We start from the raw sequence: 27,836 nt of genomic DNA, 5'->3' as shown, positions 1-27,836 counted from the left end.
AGGCTGTATTTATAATGAGGTCGGTGAACAGTTTTATCTTATCTTCTACATTATAAGTATTAGTCCACAGAGTTGAATCAATATTTTTATCAATTTCCGTTTGGTATATATTCCAATCAACATTTTTTAATTTCCATTTTTTTTTTTTAGTATAATGATTATGGGAATTTGTGTGATTTAGCGTCATAATGATAGGAAAGTGGTCACTGCTTGATAATTCTGGTATGACATCCCAATCTATGTAGGGGGTGATTGTAGATGATGAGAATGAAAGGTCGATGGCTGAAAAATGTCCCGTGCTTACGCTTACTCTTGTAGCTCGGCCCCTGTTAAGTATGTTGAGGTCATTGTTGCTGTTTAGTGTTTACTCGATTTTTGATCCTCGTGAGTCAAGAGTGGAACTGGCTGTTGAAGTCTACTAAGATATAAGGGGAGGGGAGTTGATTTATAATGTTTTGAATATCGGCTTGCTCAAAATCCTGAGAGTTTGGTAGATATAAATTTCAGATTGTTATTGAATATTTTATTAAAAAATTTACTGCAACCACTTCTAGATTGGTATTAATGATAATTTCTTAGGAGTGATAATTTGAATTTATATAGATTGCCACCCCACCACTGGCTCTGCCAGCATTAGTTCTATTTTTGTAGTATGTTGAAACATAATATTTGTAATATTTAAATTTAAAAAAAAAGTATAAAAGTATAAAATATAGTTACTAGTTTTTTTTATACCTCATTTTTAAATGTTTGAGTTATTTATTTTTGAATTATAAAGGTTAAACAATAAAGTAACACATTTAAATCAAAATTTTAATCAACCCAGACTCTAGAGTGAAATATAAATATTAAATAGAGTTATAAAATGATACAGCCCTAAAACAGTTTTTAAATTATATACATCATAATAATATATGCATATATATTCATAGATAATATATCACCTACTATACAAGTGATTTTCACTTATTTTAAAACCTTTTCAATGCATTTTTTTTTTTATTAGCTTAACTTATTAATTGAAGTCAGCAAAATTTGTTAACTTAACTTTTAATTTAGTTGAACAAAAACTATTTAACTTAACTGAGTTAAAAAAAATCATAAATTTGCTCAGCTTTGCAATTTATTGACCACTACATTATCCTATAATAAAATGAAAACTAGGATGGTGATATTTATAAAATTAAGGAATAATTTACAAACTTAGAAAAACAGCCCGTGGATTTGTTCTAATATAAGACAAGGATATAACTTTTATTCCTAAATTATTAACCCAGTTTCATACAAAAAAAAAAAATGATATTTTGATGAATAGGAGACATCTAAAAGCACAATTCAAATCCTATGCACACATACATAGTGGAAGGCGCAAGGGCACTAAAGTTATTACAGCAATTAACTAGTTTAGAAACAAAATATATCATTTTATTTGCATACAATTTAAGCTTGATAAGCACACCAGTTAAAATATTTTCTCCATCTTACACACAGTTAAAACCTTTAAGTGTATTATTCATTGTGATAGTTAGGGCTCAAATTTAAATGTATTTATATAACCAAAGTATGTATTTGTATAACCAAAATGCGCTAAAAAATTCAATATATGTTCGCTAAAAAAAAAATAATTTATTTATTTCAATAATTTATAGCAACATATCTTTTTAAATGTTCAAACTCAAAGAATCGCCGCTTATATCATACAATTGCTTTATACTTCGGCATTACCTATAAGTTTTTATTACACAAAAATAACAAACAACAAATACAGATTAAGCCCAAAAAATATAATATTTCAGCTGATAAAAACTTATCTAAAAATAATTGAAAGTATAATAAAATGTACTGTTGAGTGCCTGTCAAAAATAGCTGACTTTACTATATTAAGAGGACGCTACACCCGCATGTGTTGTCTCCGTCTTACAAGTGCGTAACATTGCAAAAACTATTTCGCGCGGGAAAGAACCGAGAAAGATACAGTTATAACTAGAAACGAAATTTTCACCACATAATAAGGTGAACATTTACTGTGCAACGTAGTTTTCAATTTTTCGATATCACAAATAGAAAAAAAGTTCTTATTGTTTCAAAATTCATTATTTTTGCGTTTTTTAAAATCAAATAACTTTTTTTTCAGTTCTAATATCAAAAAAATAAAAACAATGTTGCACAGTCGAAATTCCCTTTTATCTGTGGTGAGAATTTCGTTTCTTAGTTATGACTGTAGCCTTCTCAGTTCTTTCCCGCGCGAAACAGTTTTTGCAATGTCACGTACTTGTAAGATGGAGACAACACATGCGGGTGTAGCGTCCTCTTAAACTAAGTAAGTTTTTTGAGGATTAATTTAGATTTATAAAAAATAACTAAAAATAAATTTAAAATTTAATCTGTTTTATTAAGTTTTTTTTTGATATATATATATATATATATATTTTTTTTAAAGTATAAGCATGATGTCAAGTGTACCATTTGTTATCTCTCTGGCCCACGTACAACATACCAAATTTATGTTAAGTAGAACCTACCCTGTGGTGTTATTTTTAATATTAGAATAAATTCACTTATCATAAAACTTTAAACTAATAACATTACTTAAATCAGTTTTTTACAATATTTTATTTTTTACACAATTTATAAGCATTTTTAAATTGTAATAGTTACATCCTTATAATTTACAATAGAAATTTAAACGTCATAAAATAATCAACATGGGTACACAGGTAATATTCTGGACTTAAAATTTTAAAATATGCGAATTCATTCTAATAGTAATAACATAGGGTTGGTTCTACTAAACTTAAATTTAGTATGTTATGCACTGGCCAGAGAAAGAAAACAAATAGCGCGCGCTGACACCATCTTAATAGTTTTTCTAATCATTTTAAGAATAAATGCTAAATTAAAATCAAGACAACTAATTAGAATTTTGTTTATACTAGAATAAAAAAATGATTAGTAACTATAAAGCCAGATACATTTTTTTAGCGTTCAAAATTCAAATGTTAACAGTTTATTACTTTTATAACTATAAATAATTTTTAACTTATCTAAGTATTTATGGGGATTTAAATATGTCAACTCATTTTTTTTACTAACCTAACCTAATCGTTTGTTTAAATTGTAACAAAATCTTAATAAAACCACAAGTTAATTTATTATTACCTCATTATTTTTATTTTGCAATATGATAATAAAATTAAGTATTAAATATAAAGTAAATATTTATTTAACTCACTCTAAATCTTCTTCTCTGTCATCATCATGTCCTATATTCTGTGCCATTTCAGCCAAATATTCTGCTTGATTATGAAGATCTTCATATGGTTCTTCTTCATCATACTGATCATTTTCATCAAATTGTCTGTCAACATCTTCTTCACCGTACAGATTGTTTTCATCATATTGTCTTTCAACATCATCTATACTCTCAATACTATCATCATCAGAATCTTCATTGTCGTCATCACAATAATGATGGTTATTTTGATGCCTCATTTTATTTCTATTAATATAATGTTGAAATTTAGATGAAAGATTTGGATGTTTTGGATGATTTTGAGAAGTTGAAGGTTTGGGAGGATTGTGAGCTGGGTTTAAATTATGACGATTTGACAGGTACGAAAAATTTGAAGAATTCTGACGATTTGAAAGGTTTATTGAATTTGATATGTCAGATGGATGTGTAATTCTATGAAGATTTGTAGGATGTTGTGATGTATTAAGCGTCTTTATGGTAGTTAAATCGAGAATTGGCAATTTAAAACCCACAGGCAAAACAGATCCTCGTTCTTTCATCCTAGCCAATATAAGATTATTTAGTTCTCTTCTTTTTATGTTATTCTTAGACACATCATCAGGATGGAACCAATTTTCTAAGTGACTAATTGGAAAAGTGTAATCTACAATCGGCTTCTAAAAATACAGTAAAATTTAGCTTATAATTAAGATTTAGCATACAATAATAATAACTAATAAACTTACTTCAAAAAATAGTTTAAAAAAATAAAGGGCAAAAAGGCCACAGTCATAAAAATTAGGTTGCTGAGGTACTTTAACTAAAGATGCTTTAAAAATATTAGGACTAAAGTTTTTGGTTTCGTCATTGTATTTAGCGATATATTCTTGTTCCAACCAATCACGTAGTGTGGCTGTGACTCTAGCACGGCAAAGACCACCAGATAAAGAATCAAACAACAAAATGCAAGGCCTAAAAATAAGTAAACTTTAATAATTTTAACTTAAATTAATGATTGATAAATTTACCGTTTAACAAGTGTATGCCTATTTTTTAAATAATTTGCCACATCAGTTTCATAATTAACTCCATGCTTTTCTACATAGCTTTGCTAAAAAATATTAATACAACAAATTAAAACAAATATGTATATGTAAAATAACAATAAAAATTAAAATTAATACAAATGATAAGTGCTTAGACTTAAAATACTATAAAGATATTTTGAATTATCTGAATGAATTTAAAAAAAATCTTACAGTTGAACACGGATCAAACAACCAAAGATCTTCAACATTAGGATCAGCTTCACTACGATCTGGATTTGTTGACTCATATGGCGGCAGTTGATATCGACCTATAATTCATATGGTACTAACAATTATTACTGTCAACTATTCTAAGTTCAAAATATCATTAATTTAGTATGTGATCATAAAAATTAATGTATAGATATTTTAATTAAAGTTGATAATAGAACACTAAATATTATTTTTATGCATTAAATAATATCACATCTTTTAATCTGATCTCTTGATTATAAAATCAATTATTACAAAAATTACAATATATTTGAAGGTTTGAGATACCATACTGTCTAAATATATCTAAAAATTTGAATATCAATTCAATTTAAAAGTGAAGAACACATGTCTCCTCTAAGAGATAGGAGTAGTATCATGTATATAGTAATATATACATAAATAAATCACATGAGCTCCTTACTACCCACTTATGATATGCACTGACAGACTTTAAGGTCATTTCAATGAATAAATTTAGGGAAAAAAATCTATTATTTAATACAATAATAGATTAAATACAAAATCAATATAAAAAACTCTTAACAATGTTATTCTTTATAATTTTTTTAATAAGTGTAATTATTCTAGGAATACTCAAAAAAATATTTAAAAAAACAATTTTAAGTGAATGCGTTTTTGATTTATGATGTGCATGGTTAAAAGAAAACAAATGGTAAGCTGAAATAATTTTAAATAATAAATGCTAAATAGTATAGTTTTTTTTTTTATTGATCTTAAACATTGGCAACATCGGCTATTAGTTGTTAGTTATTTGTATACAGTTTGTGTATTGCATTTTTGAGTACTAAATTATAGGAAATTATTATTTAATTTTACCATACATTAATATTTAAATTTTAAATATTTACCAATATTATCATCAGGTATATTTACTGGTGTTCCGTCATCCTTGTTAACCTTACCTGATAAGTAAGGATAACATATAACTGCTAAATACCAATGAGCACTAAAAATGTATTAATTAAATAAGTTGATTAAAAAGTTTTATAATGAATAATCAAAGTTATTTAAATGCTTACTTTTCATTAATTGGTATAAAAATGAAATCTTTTTTGAATATGTCTACATGTTTAGTCCATTTTTTTACCCTTTCGTGTCTAATCTTTGACGGCGATAAGGATGGACGATAGTCAGCTAGATTAATAGATTTTGATAATGCCGTATAAAAGTATGTACTGAAGATACATGAACGTTTTCTGTTTTCCTCACTTAGTTCATGAGTATACACATAACTACAATACAAATTATATTTTTCATAACATTACTCACATTTATTAGATTATATAAATTTAATTAAGATCAATTACTCCATATAAAATTCCATAAGAATATCATTTAAAAATTCGCCAGAACTCAACATTTTATAGTCCAATACTTTGATCTTATGGATTCTTTCACTTAATTTATCTTCGAGTAATCTAAAAAAGAATATAATAAATTAAAAACAAAATTTGTAATGTTTAAAGTTTAACAGATTTCAAACTTACACAACCATCGAATCAGCTATTTCCCGTTCTTCTTTATCACATTTTTTTGCCTGAAAATGTTATTTTGAATTTTTTTATACTTAATATAATATTTTAATATTTTAAGTAATTAAAAATATTAAGTTAGTTAAATTAAAATGCCAATTTAGTATAAATATCGGTACATCAAATTAATCATATGTTAATATATCTAATAAAATAAATATTATATTAAGGCATAACCTTAACATATCTTGTTATCTAATATCTAAAAAAGCATAACATACCAAATTTACATTCTGCAGAACTATTTTATTGAAGTACTATAGCATACTCGTGTTTTTATTTTGTTATTTTAGTTTTTAAGGAATTTGTAATTGCAACAATTTTAACATTACCTTTAAATAGTTATATGTCAACTAATTTTAATGTGCCAATGTAATTTTTTCCATAAAAATACGCTCTACAGAAATAATAATTACCTATGTTCTGTAGAATCAACCAAATTTGATATTTTTATTTTTTTTAACCTACATAATGTACTATTCTACAGGCAACATTAAATTCGTTTTTTTTAATACTATAATCTCTAACTTAATTATATTTTTTCAAAAATAATATAATTTTAAAACTAAATTTATTAATAAAAAAAAATTTATTTAAAAACTATAATTAGAACTGCATAGTTTAGTGTTTATTTTTCAAGTATTAAATAGCATATCTTTGATTGCAATAATTTAGAGCAGGATTTAAAGACCTATGATCTGCTTACCAAGAGAGTCAACAAAATTGCAATCTAATTGAAACAATGACAAAAATTGCAAAACAGTTTGCATGAAACAAATTTAAAACATAATGAGCAACAAATCCAATCAATAAAAGAAAAGTTTCAAATGGAACTATAATCAAGCCCTAGTAATAGAATATATGTATGTTATAAGAAATAATTCTTCAGAAATTAAAAATCAAGAAAGTGTACACGCCGACTTGACAAAATGTTTTTTGTAAAAAATACAATATAACATTTTATTAGTAAAATCAATAATAATATACTTTATCAATGGAAAAAGTATTAATTGTACTAATGAACTTATATCAACATTTTCCAAAAAAACCTTGTACCTAATACACCTAAATATAACTTTTTCAAACTACATATTGCTATTGGTTAACATAATGTGTTTAAGATTAAAATGTAATTGAAGTTAACAATATATAGATACAATCTACATATTATGTATTATAAAATAGGTATGTGCAAAAGAAAAAAAAAACTAAGTTTTTAAATTGAATCATTTAGGTTTAAAATTATAAAAAAATATAATAGTACAAGTAATTTTAATTTATGTTTAAATGTAAAATATAAGTAACTTTAAAAACATACCTCTTCATCAGTCTTTTTATTTAAGCCAAGTATTTTATTGGCTTGATTTACTGTCAAAGGTCCATACTTATTTTTAGGTAATTTCAGCAATAATTTTTCTAACTGTGATAACTCATTTCTTTTTAAATTAAAATACCAAACTATTTTATTTAGCATGCCATCTAAAACAAACAACATTTAACAAAATATTAATTATAGATAAGATAAAGAAAAAGCAATTTCTAACCTTTACTAAGTGGATCATAAATGTAGTTTTTATCGTTTTCATTCATATTTAATAAATACTGAATGCCAACCGCAGCTACTTGGTCAGTATAAATTATAATTAAAGGTTTTTCTCCGTATGAACCCAAAATTTTCACAACATTGTCCATTTGTAAATCAATAGTCACTGGTTCGCTTTCTAATAAAACATTAAACACATGTTTCTAAAGTATAATTTTAATTAATTTAATCAAGTGGCTGAAACTACCTTTAACTAAATCTAAATCTTTAGTTAGTTAAGTACTTAATCAATGAATACTATTTATTAAATATTAAAAAATTGAATTTATAGATTAATAACAATTATAGGAGTATTTATTCGGAAATACTATTTAATTCTTACTGAAATATCAACTACAATTTAAGTATATGTTATAAAATAAATAAAGTTAAACAGTTTTTAATACCGATGCATGAATAGAAGAGTTCGAGTGAAAGTTTAAAATATAAATTTATTACACAATATTTTCATATTTTCATATTTTTGTGATTGAAAACATATTTCCGGGATGCAATTGATACTTTTTTTGGTGGATCGGAGAAAAATGAAAAAAGTTCCCAGTTCTTTGATTAAGAAAAAAAATTACGAGATTTTTACATTAATTTTAATTAATTGTAATTTTATAGCAATTGAAAAAAAAAACAAGATATTTGAACAGTAACAAAATTTATGCAATAGAATTTTTGACATCCACATAGCATAAAAAAAAAAATATATTTATTAAAATATAAATGTCCAATATATTTTTAAATTTATGGTAAGTTTATTAACCAACCAACTTAGTATGATGAAGGCTAACAGCAGTCAGTAGAGCCACTAGACATTCAGACATAACCAGGGGATTGTAGGTTATATAAAATTTTTTGTCAAGACATGGTACTTTTATTTCATGAAACAGAGTATACATAATGAACAATAAAAACTTGATTAACCATCACAGTTTTAATTGTCCCTCTATGACATAGAGTCTATGTTATCCGTCACTATCAAAAAATTCTATTTTACTTCCGTAAAATATGGAAGATTTGGTGGGGTAAAAACCAGGACAAAATGAACAAAGACCATACCTACAACTGAAAATGAATCAAACCGCCTAACAAATTATAGTTATTTTAAATCAAATTACAAATTTCACAATCAAGTAATAAATATAAAAATAATATTATTTTGGTATTTAAAATAAATTTCAACATAAAATAGTGAAGAGTTATCTTTTGTTTATTTTTAAAAATTTAAGAGGCCCCAGGAGATTTTATGCTACAGCCTTAAAATCTTAGTTACACTACTGAACACACTGCTGCTCCAAAAGTTTAAACCTCAAAGCAATAAAAGATGACGGATTATTCTGTTTGATTTATATTATTTTTGTAAGAAAATATCTATAGACGTTCCAGGTGTTTATGAAAGTGTCATGAAAAACAAAAATAGAGATTTTAATGCAAAATTAATTTTTTTTTTTAAATCAATTTTATTTGATTGGTGTAATTCAACCATTGTTCTTACCAAATATTTATATAAAAATTTTCCACATAATATAAAGTTATATTTTTTAAGCTTTTTATAGCTTTGAGAAACATATCAAATTTACACACAGAAGATCATGTTTAACTTCATTGGCTTAAAAATTAGACCAATTTGAAACTTGATGGTAATTACCTTAACTGTGTTTGTAATTGGGTTTTCACAAATATTACAAATTTTTAGCAACTTATACGCATAATACCATAGTATAGTTTAAAAATGCTTAAACTATTGCTTATAAACTGAAATATCTTAAAAACCCACTTACAAACATAGATAATGTTAGATAATGTATAGAAAATTAAGTGATTTAATGAGTGAAATTTGATATATTACACACTTGTAAGACGGATACATGTCTGTGTAGCGTCTTCTTAAAGTGTATTATTAATATATAATAAACAATAAAATATGGTATTTTTAAGATTATTTTCTAGGGTATGATAACATAACGCAAGTAAACTAAAAATGAAAACAATCAACAGTTATTATTTATTGATAACTAATTTAGTACCAACTTACCAAGATTACGTATCACCATACGTATTCCATGCAGGCAAACTAACATATCACCATTTACTGCAGGAATCGTTTCAAAACTACCAATGTGTACAGAGTAACACTCCTCAATTTTAAAATAATCTTTAACACTCAAGTCTTTCTGCCATAATCTATCTTCCAAAAGTTTAGGATTCACTAAAAATTAGAATTTATAATTAAATTTTTATTATTGTATATATTATATGTAAATAAAAGAACCATACATGTTAATTTGTCTACATGTTTCTTTAAAGTTTCTGTTGTCTCAACTTTAGTAATAATAGGTTCCAAATTATCATCTTCTTCATCAGATGATAAAATCAAGACTGATGAGTCATGTGGTGATACAGAATTTGTGGAACTTGAAGGAACATCAATAGGCCTTATAGGGGTAATAATAGGATTCTCAGGAGCTATAATTGCTGAAGTGCCTAATAGTAATAATAAATTGATAGTTAAATAGTTTTTAAATCTCAAGGAAATCAACTTACTAGGTGTTTCAATCCTCGTGACTGTAACATTTTTTAAATGAGAAGCCATACGACATGCTGCGCAAACTTCATCCTCTGATACAACTTTGCACTTTATACATTTAGTTACATCTTTAACTGGTGACTGATATGTAACTGTTGGTTTCACATTCTGCTGTTACATAATTAATTAATAATCATTAAATATTTGATTAAATAATTTAAAAGTAGACTTACACAACTGGCCACCTTTTTAGGAGTTACTAGGGTTGATATTGAGGGTTTTGATGCTATGGGAAGCTGTTTACTATTGAGTTTCTGTTTATTTGATGTTTGAATATGTTTTGTTGTAGCCATTTGTTTTAGAGAAGTATTATTAAATTGATTATTAGTTACAATATGTCTTATATCAGTTGGCTTAATTGTAGAATGTTGCATTTTTGGAGAGACAGTTGATGAAGCAGATTGTTGTTTAGTGATATTTGGAATTTTAACTGTTTGTTTAGATGGTTGATGTGTGTTGATTGTATGTTTCTGTGATTTATTAATACTGACTTGATTGGATTGATTTTTTGAGTTGGAACTAATAAAAGAAATATTTTATAATACAATTTGATTTTAAATCACCAAAATCATACATTATCATACATTCATAGATATAAATTGAGAGCGAATCTTTAGGTTTTAAGATATTTTTATTGGCTTTATGCAACTTTACGAAGGGCTATCTCCCAATATGCGGTCTACCACAAAAATATGCGGTCTACCAAAATGAACGTGATCTACCGTAATAATATTAAAGTAATAAAGTACAATATAAGTGTAATTTAAAGTATAAAAAAAAATTGTTTTGCACAAGGTAGTAAACCATAATCTTGCAGGTATTTGACAGTAGATTCTTCGGTTAAAAATTTTTTATAAAATTCTTTAACTAGCATTTTAAAAACTATTTTTTCAACTCAACTAACCTAACCAACTAACCCAGTAACCTGTATTGTTACCTATATGATAAAATATATATTGTTATGAAAAATTAAGATAAAACATATAAATTGGTAAATAATAAATATAAATGATGCGGGATTCCCAGCTATATAGGTAGAACACATAACATTGATAGACCGCATACTATACTCATATTTATAGTTACGTAGCACACAAAATGGAGGTAGACCGCATATTGGGAGATAGCCTTACGAAGTTGAAAAATTTAGACAATTTATCTGTTATAGAATTAGTAGGAAAAAATTAATTTTGAATATTAAAGTATATTTTGGATATTTAGCATATTATTCATATTTTAGAATATATTCAATTGATTATCAAAAAAAAAAAAATAATTTGATTTAAGGATGATAAAAATTAAAAATTATTAATTTACATTTTATATGTTTAATATAATTTACCTGTTACGGTATATAACAGTGTTATTAATTGTTGTAACTGAACTATTTTAGAAAAAAAATCATATTATCTGCATACTTACCAGTTTAACTAGTTAAAAGAATATTTAGAGAACATTTTAGGGGTTTTTAAAATTATATTTTAAGATTTTAAGAACCTAAAGATTCGCCTTTTAATTATAAATATTGTAACTTACATATTATTGTGATTAGCTGGGCTTGTCTTAGAACTAGTTGCAGTGACATTTTTTGTATCAGAAGACCTAAACAATCATTATTTATTAAAAATAACTGTAAACATTTGATGACTACAAAAAAAAATAAAATAAAATGTATATTACCAATCAAGTTTAGGGGATTGTAAGACATTAGAATTTTGTTTTAGAGTTTCTAATTCTTCTTTAGTAACAGTCTAAAAAAATAATAAATATAAAAATAAATGCATAACTAATTTTTAAATATCATAAAAAAATTTAATGGTATAAAATAATATCTATACAAATATAAATATATATATGAATTACAAGTGGGAAGTGAAGTAGATTTTAAAACCGTGAGACTTGTTTGTATGATTTATGTTTAATACACATATAATTTAAGTCATAACCAAGATAATTAATAAAGTTTGTTGTAACCAAATATAGGTAAACAATAAATATAATCAGTAGGGCTCAGATTTCAATGAATTTGCAACAAATTTATTTTAAGTACTCTGTGTTCTAACTATATTTTTTGCATTTTATACTTTTAAAGGCTATTTTCATGTTTTTAATGAATTTTTTTTAAACTTTTTAGGCCATTTTTACCTCATTGAAATACAAGTACTACTTGAACTTAACATCAGATAATCCAGTTTCAAATTAAATAAGGCTGAATTTCATCTTTAGGTCAAGATTTGACACCATCCATTTAACCGATAACATACAAAAAACAAAATGTTCTTATCGAGCGATAATGTTAAATTAGTGGTGTGTGTTGTAGTGTTGCATATTATGTCAAAGATACTGCAGATGTATTTCACATATTACATATTTTATGATATATGAGGGTGTAGTAGCTGGGCAGATTAAGGCGTCAGTTGTGATGCGAACCATCGCCAGTTTGAATCCCGGTCACGGGTGGCATCACTTCTCTGGCAGTTCACGCTGTCTAGAAAGAGACCCCCAGAGAAAGAGGCCGCCACCCCCCCCTCCAGGCAAAGAAGAAACCTACGGGTGCCTACTAGAAATTCTGCCAAATAGGCATCTGAACTAGGCCTTTGTGCCTACTCCCAGACATACTGCCAAACGAAAAAAAAACTTTAAAAGTTTTTTTTAATTTTTAGAATTTTTAGGTCATAAATGCATTTTTTGGAAAATTAAAAAATGGCATTTATATCCAAGTCTTAATAATAAGGTTTAAGGTCCACACTACTGCAGTGGTAGCAGTGACGGTCATGGCAAAATAAAGCCGAACACAACTTTACTGTCACCGTAATGGCACTGCCAAGACAAAATAATTTTACAGCCAGAGCTGCAGTGTGTAATAACTAATAACTTTAATAAGAAGTAAACTATTTATCACCAATCATAAATATATGAACATGATATTTTTTCTCTATATATACAAAGTATACACAGCATGTCACATTATTGTCACATGTTATATTTACCACTTAATTTCTCAATTTGACGATCTTAGATAGAAATACCATTAGCTGTGATAGCTAGGGGGTACAGAAGTACACATTTTAGGAAAATCTAAAAATTTTAACTGTTTTATTTTGCATATTTACATAACAACTAGTTTTTTTAATTAGCAACCCTGACTTTAGTTACTTAAGAGAAAGCTACACACATATTTGTTGTCTGTCTTGCCAGTGCGTAACATCAAATTTTTGCTTAGTAGATCACGTTTAATTTCGTTAGGTTAAATATTAGAGTAAAATTACCTATTATGAAACTTGATGGTAAGAACATTATCTGTGGTTGTATGTGGGTTTAAACGATAACTTAGTTTTTAAGTGAGTTATTATCATTTATGCTTAATTTATACTTTTTTATATACGCATAACTTGCTACAAAATTTAACTACCTTAAAAAACCCACAAATGAACACAGATAATGTTCTTAACATCAAGTTTCATAATAGGTCAATTCATTCTAATTTGTAAACTAACGGAGCTAAAAGTAATCTGCTGAACATAAATTTGCTATGTTATGCACTTGTAACAAATGGTTGTGTAGCGTTCTCTTAATATGGATAGATTTTATTTTTTAATTAATTTTGATCCACTGGCCAGGGTTCTAATTTCTAATCCTAAAATTGAGTTATAGACTTGCTGATTTTTGAAATTTACAAATAGTGTAATTTTTATAGAACAAACTTTTATTTAAGTTTTTTTTGTTCCCATTTGTTACATGGAAGTTTCATTTAAATTCAATATTTTCAAAAATATTACACATTTGTATTCAGTAATTTTTACGAGGATTTGGAAATTCTTATTAATTTGGCAACAATGCATAAAAAAGTTACTTGTTGACTTGAAGTATACTTATAAAATAATGGGGGAAATTTTTAACACAAGATTAAAAATAAACTTACATAAAAATAATATGTTACAAGGTAATTTGCATTTTATTTCATAATAAAAAAAGTATATAATATCCAAGTAAAAAATCACAGAAAACAAATGTGCATATTGCATGGGAAAATCAAAATTATATGCAAATCTAATAGCCTGTAAGCATGTATCTCGGTCAATTTTAGGTTTAGGAACATAGTCTACGGATCATGAAAAATGATATAGAAAAAAATAACTACTCATGTGTGGTTTCAAATTCAAGGGTTTTGCTATTTAAAAAAACTAGTGTTATGGGTATGCCGCATGCACAATTTATTATTGTACACACTAATTATCATTTTTTCTTTAAATCACAAAAAAATTAATTAAGATTTTACATTTAAGTATATATGTTATTGTTTAATTTGGTATATAATTACAAATACAAAGTAGGACACATATACATCGGACTAATGGATATAATATTTTAGCAGTTAACACCAGTTAGACATAATTGCAGTGTTTGACCACTTATCGCATGAAACAGTGCAGATACATAGGTAATAATTAATTATATAATAACTTATCAATTTTTAAATTTCCTGATTAAAACCTAAGTTTTATTACTATATTTACTCTATTAGATATTAGAAAAGATTGAATGAGAATAGAATACACCACACTAATTTAGAGTCAAAAAATCTAAGTATTAAGTGAATTTCAAATGAGTGTCACAAAAAAATAAATGGTTTTAAATGCCAATGACTATTGAACATTAGATATTTTAAGAAAAAAATCAAGAATATAACTTTTTTTTATAAGAAATTTATAGGCTGTTCTCAACTAGAAAAATAAACAAATGTGTACAGAGTAATTTACATATGAATCTTTTAAGGGAAGAAGCCACCCATTAGTGACACACCTATTTTGAGTTTTTATTTTTTGGTTTATTAAGTTAAGCTATTTTAAATTTGAGATAGAAGGTCCTGGCACCATCTTCGCTTAAGCCATCTCGGGGGATTACCGGGAATGGACAAGATAAATAGTTATTTTATAAGAGGATTAGAATGGAGATGTTGTAATTTGGTATGATATCTTTTTTAAGCATTTTGCTTCATCAAGTACTGTTACTGTTTATAGATCATTATGGAGTGTAAGATTGGAAACAAAGGGAGGGGCATTTATTATTTTTCTTAGGGAAATGTTTTGAAGTTTGAATTTTTTGTGTTTGATTTTTTGCACTACCCCAGAGCTATAGCCCATAGGTTCAAATGGGTTTTAGAAGAGTTTTATATATTATCAATTAAGAATGTCAAGTTAACTGATTTTTTTTCAAACAAAACAAATCTTAAAATACATATAATTTAAACACTAAAAATTTATTTCGTAATTATTTTTTGCATAAATAAATATTGTAAGTACAGTTGATTAGATTATATACACTAACCTTTTTCATGGCCATACCAACAGCAAAGAGAACTTCATCCATCATCTTAGATCTTGTAATCTCATAAATTTCATTTTTAGTCTGTATTCGAATCATTTCCCTGTACAATAGTAAAATTTAAGATGATGTATAAAATTATTAAATGATAGGCATATATTTTACTGTAATATTTTCGAAATACAGGTTAACCCTCATTAATCTATATCTATACTCTATTCATGGTATGAAACAATCAGTAGCGACCAGTTTTTTATGATGACAGCATGGCCACCCCTGACAAGTCAACTATCTGTATAGTGTTGCCACACCCACATGTACAAGTCGGTTGCCATTGGACTGTATTTCTTAATTTAAGTTAAATGCTAGTTTAATGATAATTTGAGATTTTTTGAAGTTCAAAAATTAGGATTTTTTCCAAATCCAGTCCACTATGAGATAATAAAAAAATTTCTGTGTTTCCAGATTTTAACTCATACATTTTGTACAGTAAGTTATCAGGCAATGTCCTATATCTTACAATGACCAACTGACTCACACATACACATTGAATCATAATGCATAACATATTATTTATTTGTGAATTATTTTTGTTGTATATAATTAAGTTTAATAAGAAAATTAAACATAAAAACTAAAAAAAAAAATGTATAAAAAAATTAACTCAATCTAAGTTAGTTTAAGTACAATATGATGTACACAAACCTATGATGATATACAAAATGTTTAAGCAATATGTTATACATAAATGTAATTAATAAAAAGATACTTATGACGAAAACGATAATAAGTATAATAATAATAATAATATAAATAATTTATAATCACTGTATAACACAGTGGTTCTTAACCGGTGTTCCGTGGACTTGGTATAAGTGTCCGCCAAAATTTTAAAATCAATGAAAAAAAATTCTTTCAAAATAGAACCGAATTAGGCTGACAAATATTGAAGAGGAAATGAGAGTAGCAATACATACCCACATACGGCCAGATATTGAAAATATCTGTAAAAATCATCAGGCAAAAATATCTCATACAAAGTATTCAATTTCAAATTTTCAAATTTTTTTAAACTCTTTTTATTATTTTATTATTTTTTAAAGACTAACACCAACATGTATAGCATGCAAACAATTTTATGCTATACATCCATTGTTTAATATATTAAAAAATTAAAAATGTATGTACTACTATTTTATTTTACGGTTGTGTTCCGCAAAAATCTTATTAAATGTTAAGTGTTCCGTCATTCGAAAAAGGTTAAGAACCACTGGTATAATATGATGTTAAGCGCCCATCTGTTGTGGCATCCACTTAACTCACATCTACTTGTCCTAACACCCAGTTGGCCGTGCTCAATTTGCGGTGACGTCTTGTCCCATTTCACCCAGTACCCACATATATTGTCTCCATATAACTAGTGCATAACATAAAAAATTTTACGTTCAGAATAATCCATTTTAATTTGTAGTATTACTTACACTAAGTATTAGATTAATTTGACTTGTTACCAAATTTAAAGCCAAAAATATCATTTAGGAGGCAAAATTGTTTTTTTTTTTTGTTATTTTCATTTTTAAACAAGTTATGAAATAGTATTTTGAAATAATAAATTTATATAAATCAGAATAAAATAATCATAATTTGTTTCCAGATTAAAATATCAGTACAAAGCTTACTGAGGTCATAAATAACATTCTTACTTTCAAATTGTATAATATATAAATTGTAATTATATAAATACAAATTAAAAATAATAGAGTTCAACGGATTATTCTGAATGTAAAAATTGATACGATATGTACTGGTAAAACAGAGACAACACATGCAGGTACAACATACTTTATTTTCTTAAACATACTTATGATGAGTCAAAACATTAATTAAATATTTAATAAATTAAGTGTTCATTAAACATGATTTAACTACTTTTGAATGATTCATTTAATTTTAGTTAACAATTTAGCTATACATTTTTTACATAGCCCAGCATTATAGTGAGAATTAAACTGACTAATTAAGTTTTTAGTGCATGCAATATAAATTTAAAAAATTACTGGTTTGAGTTTGTAAATCCACTTTTATCGCCTATACCACCATCAAACTTGCACTGATTGTCCGTAATACAGAAATACTTCATTAAGATTCCATTCTCATTTTTATTAACATTTAAATGAGAAGAATCCTCTTTACAATTCAATTCTGGTTTTGATAATTGAAATTCTTCTTTTGAAGACTGCACACAAGCAATCTCTTGAGAAGATCGGATAACAGCATTTGATGTTGAAGGGATACATGTAGCTGCATTAATACTAGAAACTACTGTATCGTTTTTCTTTATATTTTGATGATTTACAACTTGGTTTGATATAATAGGCTTATTGTAATCTTTACGAGGTTTGGTAGGCTTAGTAATAGAGAGTCTAGGCTTTTTAATTGTCCTTTAAATAAACACAATTAATAATTAATAAAATTATTGATTCATAAAATACATTATTGTAGTTTTAATTAAAAAATTACCGATCAGAAATTTGATATGGGGCAGTTCTTTTAGCATTTTTTTGAGTTTCTTTACTATTTGGCGACTAAAAAATTTAACACAATGAAATGTAATAGATGGTAGAATATTTTAATAAAAAATAATGATTTAATATTTTTATTATAATCTTGGATGAATAATAAAAAAAACTCACAGATTTGTCTGACTCACAAGACACAGGTAAAATTGAAATTGGAGGTACATCTAAATCATAAAATGTTCAACAATATTAAATTAGTATTTTTTGAAAGATGTTCAAATAATTATAATAAAATATCATCATACTCAATGGTGGTCTGCTGGAAGAAGCTATTGCCGGCTGTTTCACTAACGGTAAACTAGGAGTAATTGATATACTTGGATTATTAAAAATCTGATGCGTAGGCAATATGATTGATCCAATATTTCTAGTTAAAAACACAATATACAATAAAAATTAATCAAAAGAAATACACAAAAATAAAAACAAAATCAAAAAATGAATAATTAAATCTACTAGTAAATCATATGGGAAAACATTTGAAAATATTAACTATCAAATTTTATACAATAATACATAGGTTTAATTTTAAATTAGTAATTAGAATGGATATTTGATATATCATTAGACGTCGATAATAATTTAATCAAGTTTCAGATACAACAATAAATCATAAAATTAAACCAACTGTTTCCTCAAAATTATCAATAAATATATTTCAATTAAGTATGTTCATTGAATAACCATAGTTAAATGTATAAATATAAATCTAACGATTAGAAAAAAATAAAAAATAAAAATATGAGCAAATAATAAGTCATTTAATTTCTATAAATTGGTAGATACACAAGTTTTATAGTTAAAATGTGGCTTTACTTGTTTTAAATTTATCTTTTGTTTTACCTATTATTCTTGTTGATAAAATGTCCACAATAACATATTTTATAGGTACCTAAAAATTTACAAAGACTACTACATTTATACTGAGACAACTGTTAATAAGAATTGTGCTGTTGCCATTAAGTTAATGTATTGAGTGCACATGTTTTTTCACCAACAAATTTTTAAATAGAAAAAATACCTAAAATTAAAAATTAAAAACTGACACCAATTAAAAAATGGATGGAGTCATACAATAATAAAGGTTTTTGAAATTTTAACAATAACAACAGTTTTTAATCATAATTATCAAAAATCTGTAACAGCTGAAAAAAATTTAAATTGATCAGCATTTTAAGTTATTTTTGCACAAAAAATGTTTAAACAAATCTTCTAAATTAATTTTTGTTCATTAAGCATCAATGCCCTATCAACTACAACTTTTCAAAGAACTTTGTAATATTTTTATTTCTTTTAATATGATACATATTATACTACAAATAAAATACTTAAAATCTATTTTAGAAAAATAAAAATAATAAAATACATACCAAATGAAAGTTTTTCAAGAAAAACTACTCAGATGATTGTTGTATTTATGTTTTAAAAAATAATCAAGAATATACATATTTTTTCAGTGGATGAAAATAAGGGCCTTTAAAGAAAAGTATGTAGTAAATATTGAAAATAATACTTTGGTAAGTTGAATGCCAATTCACCTTCTAAATTGTCTTTAAACATCATAAGTTTCCAAAAAAATCAATAATTTAACTATAGCATAGTAGATTTTAATATCTGTGTATACATTATATTACATTATATTATATCATATTATGTATATTCAATAACTTACATGATATAAGAGTAGGTAACTCAAATATTATACTTAATTTCTATTAACTAAGTTGTTATGAAAACAAAATCCAAAGAAATAATTTTACTTTGTTTTCATTTGATTGGTTGACATCATTTGATTTTAGTAACACAACAATTATGCAGTGGTAGCATGTGAAACAAGATTGATCAGATTCACACTTCTGTCTAAAACGAGTATGCACTCCACAAACACAAACGCAACTGCTCATGTATATGTTTTTAAATGCAAAATCATATAAACAAAATGTATACGTTTGTTTCAGTGTGCCTATTCCATGGTTGGAGCTCGCTACTATGTTCCTCATGTTCTAGCCATGTCGAAGAGGCGTAACTAGTGAACTAAAAGCACTAGTTGTAGTAGTTGGCTCGGTTTTAATATGCAAGGAATAGAATAAACATTTTTTTTATTTAATATCTATAAACAATTGTGTTGTAATAAATAAGTAATTTGATTTTAATAAGGAATTTTATTTTTTGTAGATTAAGATGACTTAAATTTTCAATTAATATAGAAAAGTATTTAAAAAAGAAATATTACGCTGTGTATTGTGATATAAAATTGATAAGATCACGTTTTGTGAATGATCAATTGTAAAACGTGATGAAATCTGTTAAAAATGTATAAAATTAAGAATATTTATTTTCAGAATTGAACATTTGAATTACATATCATTCATAAAATTCTTCCCCAAGCTTATATTATTAAAACCTAATTTTTAGACTTATCTGTTAATTTATTCAAATCAAGCTGAATCAATGAACAATTTAATATTCAACATTTTTAATTATCTGTTGTATGTTTTACATGTAAAAATTGGGTCGACTACTACTACTAGCGCATATAGTTCACTAGTCACACCACTTCAACATGTGATAACACACTATGCTCCAACTTCACTTAGTAGACAACTGTGGCCTAGTCTAAATCTTTAATAAAAATATCACATAATATCTCAGTCAGACAAATTTAAATTTAAAATAGTATTTGTTGGGATAGCTAAGGTAACTATCAAAATATAAATTTTGAGGAAAATTCCCAATTTTAACTTTTTTGATGCACATGCTGTATATTGTCTTTTTTTAAATAATATATTTATTGGCATCAGACTTAGATAAAAAAATGTTTTGATCATTATGTCCAAAGAATTAATAACTAAAACAAAAATTTACTGATTTTAAATAGGTACATTTTTTTTTTAATTTTTGAAAAATTATATTATTATTATTATTATTATTGTGTTATATATCAATGTAGTGATATAGTGAATCACTACAAACCAGTTAAGACCTAACTAACTAGATCAGTTATCAAAATAATATTGATTATCTACCTCCAGCATATATAACTCTTTTGTACCTCTTTTCACATAATATAGATGTAAAAATCTGTTGTTGGGGTGCCCTTATACAAAATACTTTACATAACATAATAACACAATTAAAAGCTCAAATTATCATATTTTTGCATACAATAGTTAACATCTATTGTGCATTAAATAAATACTTACAAACTATTGGATAAATACAATAGTTATACATTTTTTGAAAAACCAGAAAATAAATTACAAACCAAAGACGATTCAGAACAATTTAGTTTAACCAAATTAATTGTCTAAAAATATGTTTTTATTAAAAAAAATTCAAATTATACTCTATGTGCACTAAGAGTTAAAATTGGGAAACTTCCTCAACAATTTTATTTTTATTGTTTCCTTAGCTATACTAACAACTCCATTTTAAGTTTAAGGTTGTCCGACTGAATTATCATGTGGTATCTACATTCAAGATTCTAGTTCCAAAGTTTAAAACGTCATGTAAATTAAAGGATGTATAATAACAGGAGAGATGTGAAGATTGTTTAATAACAACAATTAATGTTTTTTTTTAAATGTCAGAAAAAAATTGCCAACAATTAATCAGGGAACAAATAGGTATAGGCATAACTATTTTCATATTTTAGTAGGTAAGAAAATAATTATAAAGGTAAAAAATTGATACATACTTACATAGGAACAACATTTTGAGAAATAGAATTTTTATATTTTTCATAACGTTTTTAAAGATAGGTATTTAACATATTATTATAACTGTGTAATTCACTAATATTAGCCATATATTATTCATTTACGATTTTGTGACTAACATTTGAATTAGTAATAAAAAGTCTCGTAAAAACCAGTGTTGTGATAAAAACACGACTGCATTCATTTAACAACTGACTTGTAAATTATATTAATAAACATAATATTGTATTCATTATTTTTTTAATTACTTCATAAAAACTTAAATTTGACGAGGTTTTATTTATGTAACTCATTTGATATCTGAAAGTAAAAAAGCTAGAAATAAATCTACCCTAGCATCAGTATGTACACCATGGTTAGATGTGGGTGAATACCATCTATTGCAAAAATATAAAAGTTATTTGTAGGATTGTTGGATTACATATTGAAGATATGAGATTCTCTCTATTAGATTTTTATTTCACATTTAGTAACTACCCCTATCCGTATAACTGTATAACTTCTTAAAAGCAATGTTTATTTACAGATGTAGATCTTTACAAAAAAAGTTTGCCTATCTATTCTACATATATATACACAAATAAAAAAATGTTATCTATTGTATTTAGATTTTGTAATTTTAATTACATATTTAACAATTAGTATTTTAAATATTTATGTTTTACAGGTTCTTTAAAATCAGTTACTTATAATAAGACCATACACTTTATGAAATTACTATTTATGGATATTAAAAACATTTGAAATCATTCCTGCACATAGGAGATTATTATGTATTTAATATTTCATTAATCATAAAAGAAAGTAAACACTAAGCAGTTTGTGTGATATTATTATTACATTATAATTAGGTACCTATATTACCTAATATTATTATCATTTAATAAAAATTTAAGATACTTTGTAAGTAATTATAAAAAACAGCAAAATACTTAGTTCAAACTCAATTTGTTGAAAAATAATATAGTTTAAAAAACAAAGGTATTTTAAAACAGGTACTTGACAGTACTAGATACTTACTTTTTGGTGATTGGATCCATAATGGGTTGAATGAGAACCCTACAATATTTAGTAGGATCAACACCTGGTGGTACGCGAGAAAATCTAGTCCTAATCTCGTCTATCGGTAATTCAAATCTTGCAGTAGGAAACAACTTGATCAGTTGAATTATATTGCACTTTATTTGTGGATTCGAATCGCCACCTCCGCTCAGGCCCACCGAGAACATGGTAAATAATTGTTACCAAAATTTTTGAGAGCACTTTTGACAACTGAAAATTAACAAAATTAACACCTCGCATGAGTCATGACACAACAACAATAACAACAATGAGAACAAAAACAATAACAATATGAATATAATCACGAAGAGGTTTGCAGTGAGCTTCACCTTTAATGTTAAGTCTGGTGCTGCTCATATTACGGTTTGACGCATGTCCGACACGACGGACGATTCACATAATTAAGGGCGCATCCTACGCGGTGGGGTGACACGATAAAGATTCGAAAGAAGAGACTATGCTAACTACGGCGAACGCGTAAACGGTCATCAGCATCGGCTGCTACAAAAATGCGCGAGTCTTCAGACTATAATTAATGCACCATAAGAGGAGGTCCAAAATACAAAGATGAGGAAGCAAGCAGCAACGGAATGAAACGCATTTACTAGTGATCGTGTATTTAAAACAAAAATGCGGTGAAATAATAATAATATCGTTATTAAACTTAAGGCGACGACGGCAGGGGCGTAAAATGGTGGACGACTGCGAACTGTAAACCGACAACAACGGACACAGTGACAACAGTGTGTTTCAGCGCCAGTGTCGACTATCGGCGAACGCGAACAGCACCGAATCTGTTTTTATTTTTATTTTATTGGTTAGGGGGCGGCCCGTGGGTACCGTATGGAGGTTAAACTGCGCGTCTGTTATCTGCTATCAGGCGGTGCGAGAATTATGTGCGGACGTTGGTGGCCTGACGGATACGCGTCCGGAAACACGGTTTGGTTTATTCGTCACCGTACCGCATAGTCACAAACAGTTTGATTTTAAACCGTGAAATACTACTAACTGGCAACTACCAACGATACAATATTACTTATTGTTCTTAAACAATTACTGATTAGTTAATCGGGATACCATTTAGTATTAGTAGTACGCCGTTTTTGTCTATGCGACTGTGTCTTTTACAGAAGAGAACGTGTCACCACAAAAAAACATGTCAAACACACTTTTGTAATTCCTATTGCTTACTAAAAGGTTTTAGCTAATAATATTATATTTTATATAGGGTTAAACTATTATAATAATTTATAATACGTCACACCTGCCATCTTGTTGTTCGGTTTTCACTTATCTTGGCACGACTGCACGAGGCGAACAAGCGATCGAAATTCGCGACGATATTTTTATCACTTGTAATTAAATCCGAAGTCGTCAAGTTTTAAACAAAAGACGCAACGTAAATAAAATATGTGAATATCGAGTTGTTTATTAACAATAAATTACGGAAAATTTAAAATGGTTTTATATAGAACCAGCACAATAGTTTGATTTTAATAATATGCTATTTTTTATAATAATTAAATAATATTATAACCTATTATTAGTATTTAGTAGTATATTATTAATATTATTGTTTGTTTGGTAGATTAAGCAGGCATTATACAGTCTACTACACAATAAAATAAAATGTATTAAAAACGACAACTAAACTATACATTGTGCATTAACTATTAAATGAAAGACTGTATGTGGAAATTAAAGTTGTGAGGAATGGACAAGATACACCCATAGGAATCTTAAATTATAAAAAGAGTTTTCAATTAGATTGGTAATCGTTTATTAATTTGTTATTGAAGTTGTTATTTTAAAGATGGTCACTGGTTGATTTGGTTAGATTTACTTAATCAATGGTTATAATTATATTAATATATTATGTACCTCTTAAATGTCATTCTAACTCATTTATTATGCAGGGTTCAACAACCAAACCATACAAACACACACACCAATAAAACATAAACTGAATTTTCAAACGCAGAAAAACTATTCCCAGTACTAAAATGTCTAAAATAGAAGTATACAAAGATTGAAAAAAAAATACAACTAAAAATAAAATGGAAGTTTTTATATATATTTTAACAGTTATTAAATTCAACTAAAATATCATTTTAATTAGGTACAATTATTATTGATCTGAATTAGAAAATTAGAATTCAGTATATAATTATCAAATAAAACACAAAATGACGAGTTTGGTTATAATTTTAGTAGTTAATTTTGCTATTTTATGTTTACTAGCCACAACAGAGGTTTCCAAGTCGAAACTGCCAAATGCGATATGTAATTACTAATTAAATAATAATTGATAAGCAATATGATGGTACGCTGTAACTGGAAACTTTGGAAGACTGAACAGAATAGTTTAGATGAGGGCTCATCAATAATATTTTTAAAAGTCCACATTATCAATCTGGAAATTTTTCGGGGCCTTCAAAATTACTGACGTCCGTAAAAACCAATGAACAAAAATTATAGATTACAAAGTATGTCTAATATTAACGGTTTTTATTTTTGTCAAGGACCGGCAAAATTTGTCCACGGGAAACGATTTCGTGAATATTGGTTTAGACGATTAGTATGTCCTAACGATTTAAAGTTAATATAATGATTTATTATGGTAGAATGCCGTATGGGCAATTGGTCCACCAGGTGATAGAGCTACACGACATTCGAGAAAATACATTTGTTTGTGGTGAATCTAATTAATGTCAATTATTTCAATTATTTATTGTTTTTTAAAACAAAAAAATCATCGATAGTGGCGTTATCATAAATTTTAAACAAATATTTAGGAAAATTTTACTACTTTACTAGTTTTATTGTAATATTTTACTGGGCTTAACCTTATCAGTTATCACTATCATATAAACACAGAGCATAGATTAAACATGTGTTTAATCCTTAGATCATATACGTATGATATAGACATATAGTATAATTATTATAATATTGTAATGGTTTATGTTTAATCCATAGGCATATAATATTAATTGTCCATGAATTAATCTATGCACAAAATAAATAAAATAAATTGTGATACAAAACAAACACACAAGTGATAAGCGATATCGTAAAATATGTAACAGGTATTATTCATTGTTGTATCGCAAATTATATTAACTCTGATTATATAGTGTATTATTGTTATTATTATGTACTTCTATGTTATGGTAGAAAATATTGAAGTTAATTTTTAATTTTTATCAAGCTGCTTTTCTAATAATCATATTGCACAACTCAAAAATTACAATATCTAAAACATAATCTGTAACCGTGATTCATATAGTCGTAGAACTTAAGATATTATATAGTATCATACTAAGGAACTATAAAGGTTTAACTATACTACTATAATCACAGACCGTATAAGAAAAAGTATATATCTATAAGTTGTAACACAAACTGAGATACTACATTATAGCTTAGCACTATAGGCAGCCGCCATGCAACTTAAAATAAAAAATAAAAAAATAATTTGAGTGAAGAAAACTAATTTTGTATGATTATGATTTATATTATGTGTTTATTTAACTATTTTAGTCTTAACCCTTTCAGTCCCGACTTTTTTTTTTTTTGGAAAAAAAATTTTTTTTCATTATTTTCTTTTTATTTACCGTATTTATGAGTGATCCTGTGAATTAAAAAATTTTGGCACACTTATTTTCGGAGAATTCGTAATGTACATTATAATGTACATTGGGACTCAACGGTATAAAAATAACATACTTTAATCGAACGCTACATATTTATGTTTTTATTATTTTGAGATCTAAAAATGTAATTTCCTCCACAATATTTGTGATATAATGTGTACTCGTATAAATAAATCATTTTATCATCTAATCCAATATTTTTAAAACAGATATCTATATTGTAATACTAGCTATTAATAATAACTAATAATATATAAATGTTTTATTTAATGCATATTTATTATTTATAGATACCTATAACAAATATTATTTTTAGCCGTACTATATCTTTTACTATATAAGTACTGAAATTAAAAACAAGTTTAAAATAAAAATAATATAGTAACAAGTAACGACGGAAAATAACAACAAATCGAACGTCAAACTACTAATAGCAATAATAGCATTATGACGTTCATGTCGCCCGTTAGTCCGTCGCGCCTCGCGCGGTCGTGTTGAGCCGACGAGTCCCAATGTACATTGTAATGTACATAAATAGTACCTTCTATAAACTCCGTGATATTGTACGTATAATAACGAAACCGGTGGCAAAACATCAACAAATATATCAAGAATTGATAAAAAAAATGCACAACATTTTAAATTATCACATACATTCAGGAGGGAAAAAAACATATCGAAAAATAATCAGGTTATGATTATCATATTTTTTCCCTTTTGCAGTTGAATTTAATAATGTTGGTAACACTTATGTAAGATATTATATTTTATTCTGATTCTACACATTATAACGAATTCATAGACAACACGATAACGAACGTAGCGCTTATCATTATTTAATTATCAATTATAAAAATGTATGTACATTATAATGTACATGGGGACTGAAAGGGTTAAATTGTATTTTATTATTTTTAATTAAGTATTTAAGTAAACATTAACCCATAAAAAACTTAATATAAAATCTAATTGTGAACACTTCACACTGCGGTGATTAAGTTTAATATCTACAAAACAGTGGATGTAGGAATATGGATGTAATTTGCAATAGGTATGTAAATTATAATTTTATGAATTCAAATTTCAAATAAATGCTTTCTAACGAGTAAATGCAGTGCTTATAAAAAGCATGGAGAAAGATTTAGTTTTTACCATGATTGTAATAACTATTTTAGCTGCAATTTTGCGCACCCTTAACTATAACATTATAACACTTAATCGTTACTAT

The 27,836-nt window shown here is 26.4% G+C and overlaps 1 protein-coding gene across 4 annotated transcripts in view; it reads right to left on the bottom strand.

Moving 5' to 3' along the window:
• The window catches only part of LOC107173429 (uncharacterized), a 46,260-nt gene that overhangs the window by 4,695 nt on the left and 13,729 nt on the right, over positions 1–27,836 (bottom strand). The window contains exons 1-23 of one of the 4 annotated variants that reach the window (XM_089220343.1): positions 23,282–23,706; positions 22,911–23,162; positions 18,417–18,538; positions 18,286–18,335; positions 18,113–18,177; positions 17,650–18,033; positions 15,596–15,695; positions 11,948–12,018; positions 11,804–11,869; positions 10,441–10,786; positions 10,225–10,378; positions 9,958–10,164; positions 9,716–9,889; positions 7,634–7,810; positions 7,408–7,568; positions 6,045–6,094; positions 5,865–5,975; positions 5,577–5,789; positions 5,406–5,503; positions 4,492–4,589; positions 4,261–4,343; positions 3,979–4,204; positions 3,233–3,909 (exon numbers count right to left, since the gene is read on the bottom strand). In XM_089220343.1, the coding sequence (XP_089076469.1) occupies positions 3,233–3,909; positions 3,979–4,204; positions 4,261–4,343; positions 4,492–4,589; positions 5,406–5,503; positions 5,577–5,789; positions 5,865–5,975; positions 6,045–6,094; positions 7,408–7,568; positions 7,634–7,810; positions 9,716–9,889; positions 9,958–10,164; positions 10,225–10,378; positions 10,441–10,786; positions 11,804–11,869; positions 11,948–12,018; positions 15,596–15,695; positions 17,650–18,033; positions 18,113–18,177; positions 18,286–18,335; positions 18,417–18,538; positions 22,911–23,119 (3,842 nt within the window). In that variant the 5' untranslated portion in view covers positions 23,120–23,162; positions 23,282–23,706. Of the gene's footprint in view, positions 1–3,232; positions 3,910–3,978; positions 4,205–4,260; positions 4,344–4,491; positions 4,590–5,405; positions 5,504–5,576; positions 5,790–5,864; positions 5,976–6,044; positions 6,095–7,407; positions 7,569–7,633; positions 7,811–9,715; positions 9,890–9,957; positions 10,165–10,224; positions 10,379–10,440; positions 10,787–11,803; positions 11,870–11,947; positions 12,019–15,595; positions 15,696–17,649; positions 18,034–18,112; positions 18,178–18,285; positions 18,336–18,416; positions 18,539–22,910; positions 23,163–23,281; positions 23,707–27,836 lie in introns of those variants that run through there. The other 3 variants (XM_015523967.2, XM_015523969.2, XM_015523968.2) reach the window with 3 other exon arrangements.

The sequence above is a fragment of the Diuraphis noxia genome, unplaced genomic scaffold, assembly GCF_037042655.1.
Source record: "Diuraphis noxia isolate RWA-SAM2 unplaced genomic scaffold, SU_Dnox_SAM2 contig0002, whole genome shotgun sequence".
Lineage (NCBI taxonomy): Eukaryota > Metazoa > Arthropoda > Insecta > Hemiptera > Aphididae > Diuraphis > Diuraphis noxia.
Note: the sequence above shows the minus strand (reverse complement) of the source record. Positions and strands in the feature narration are given on the sequence as shown.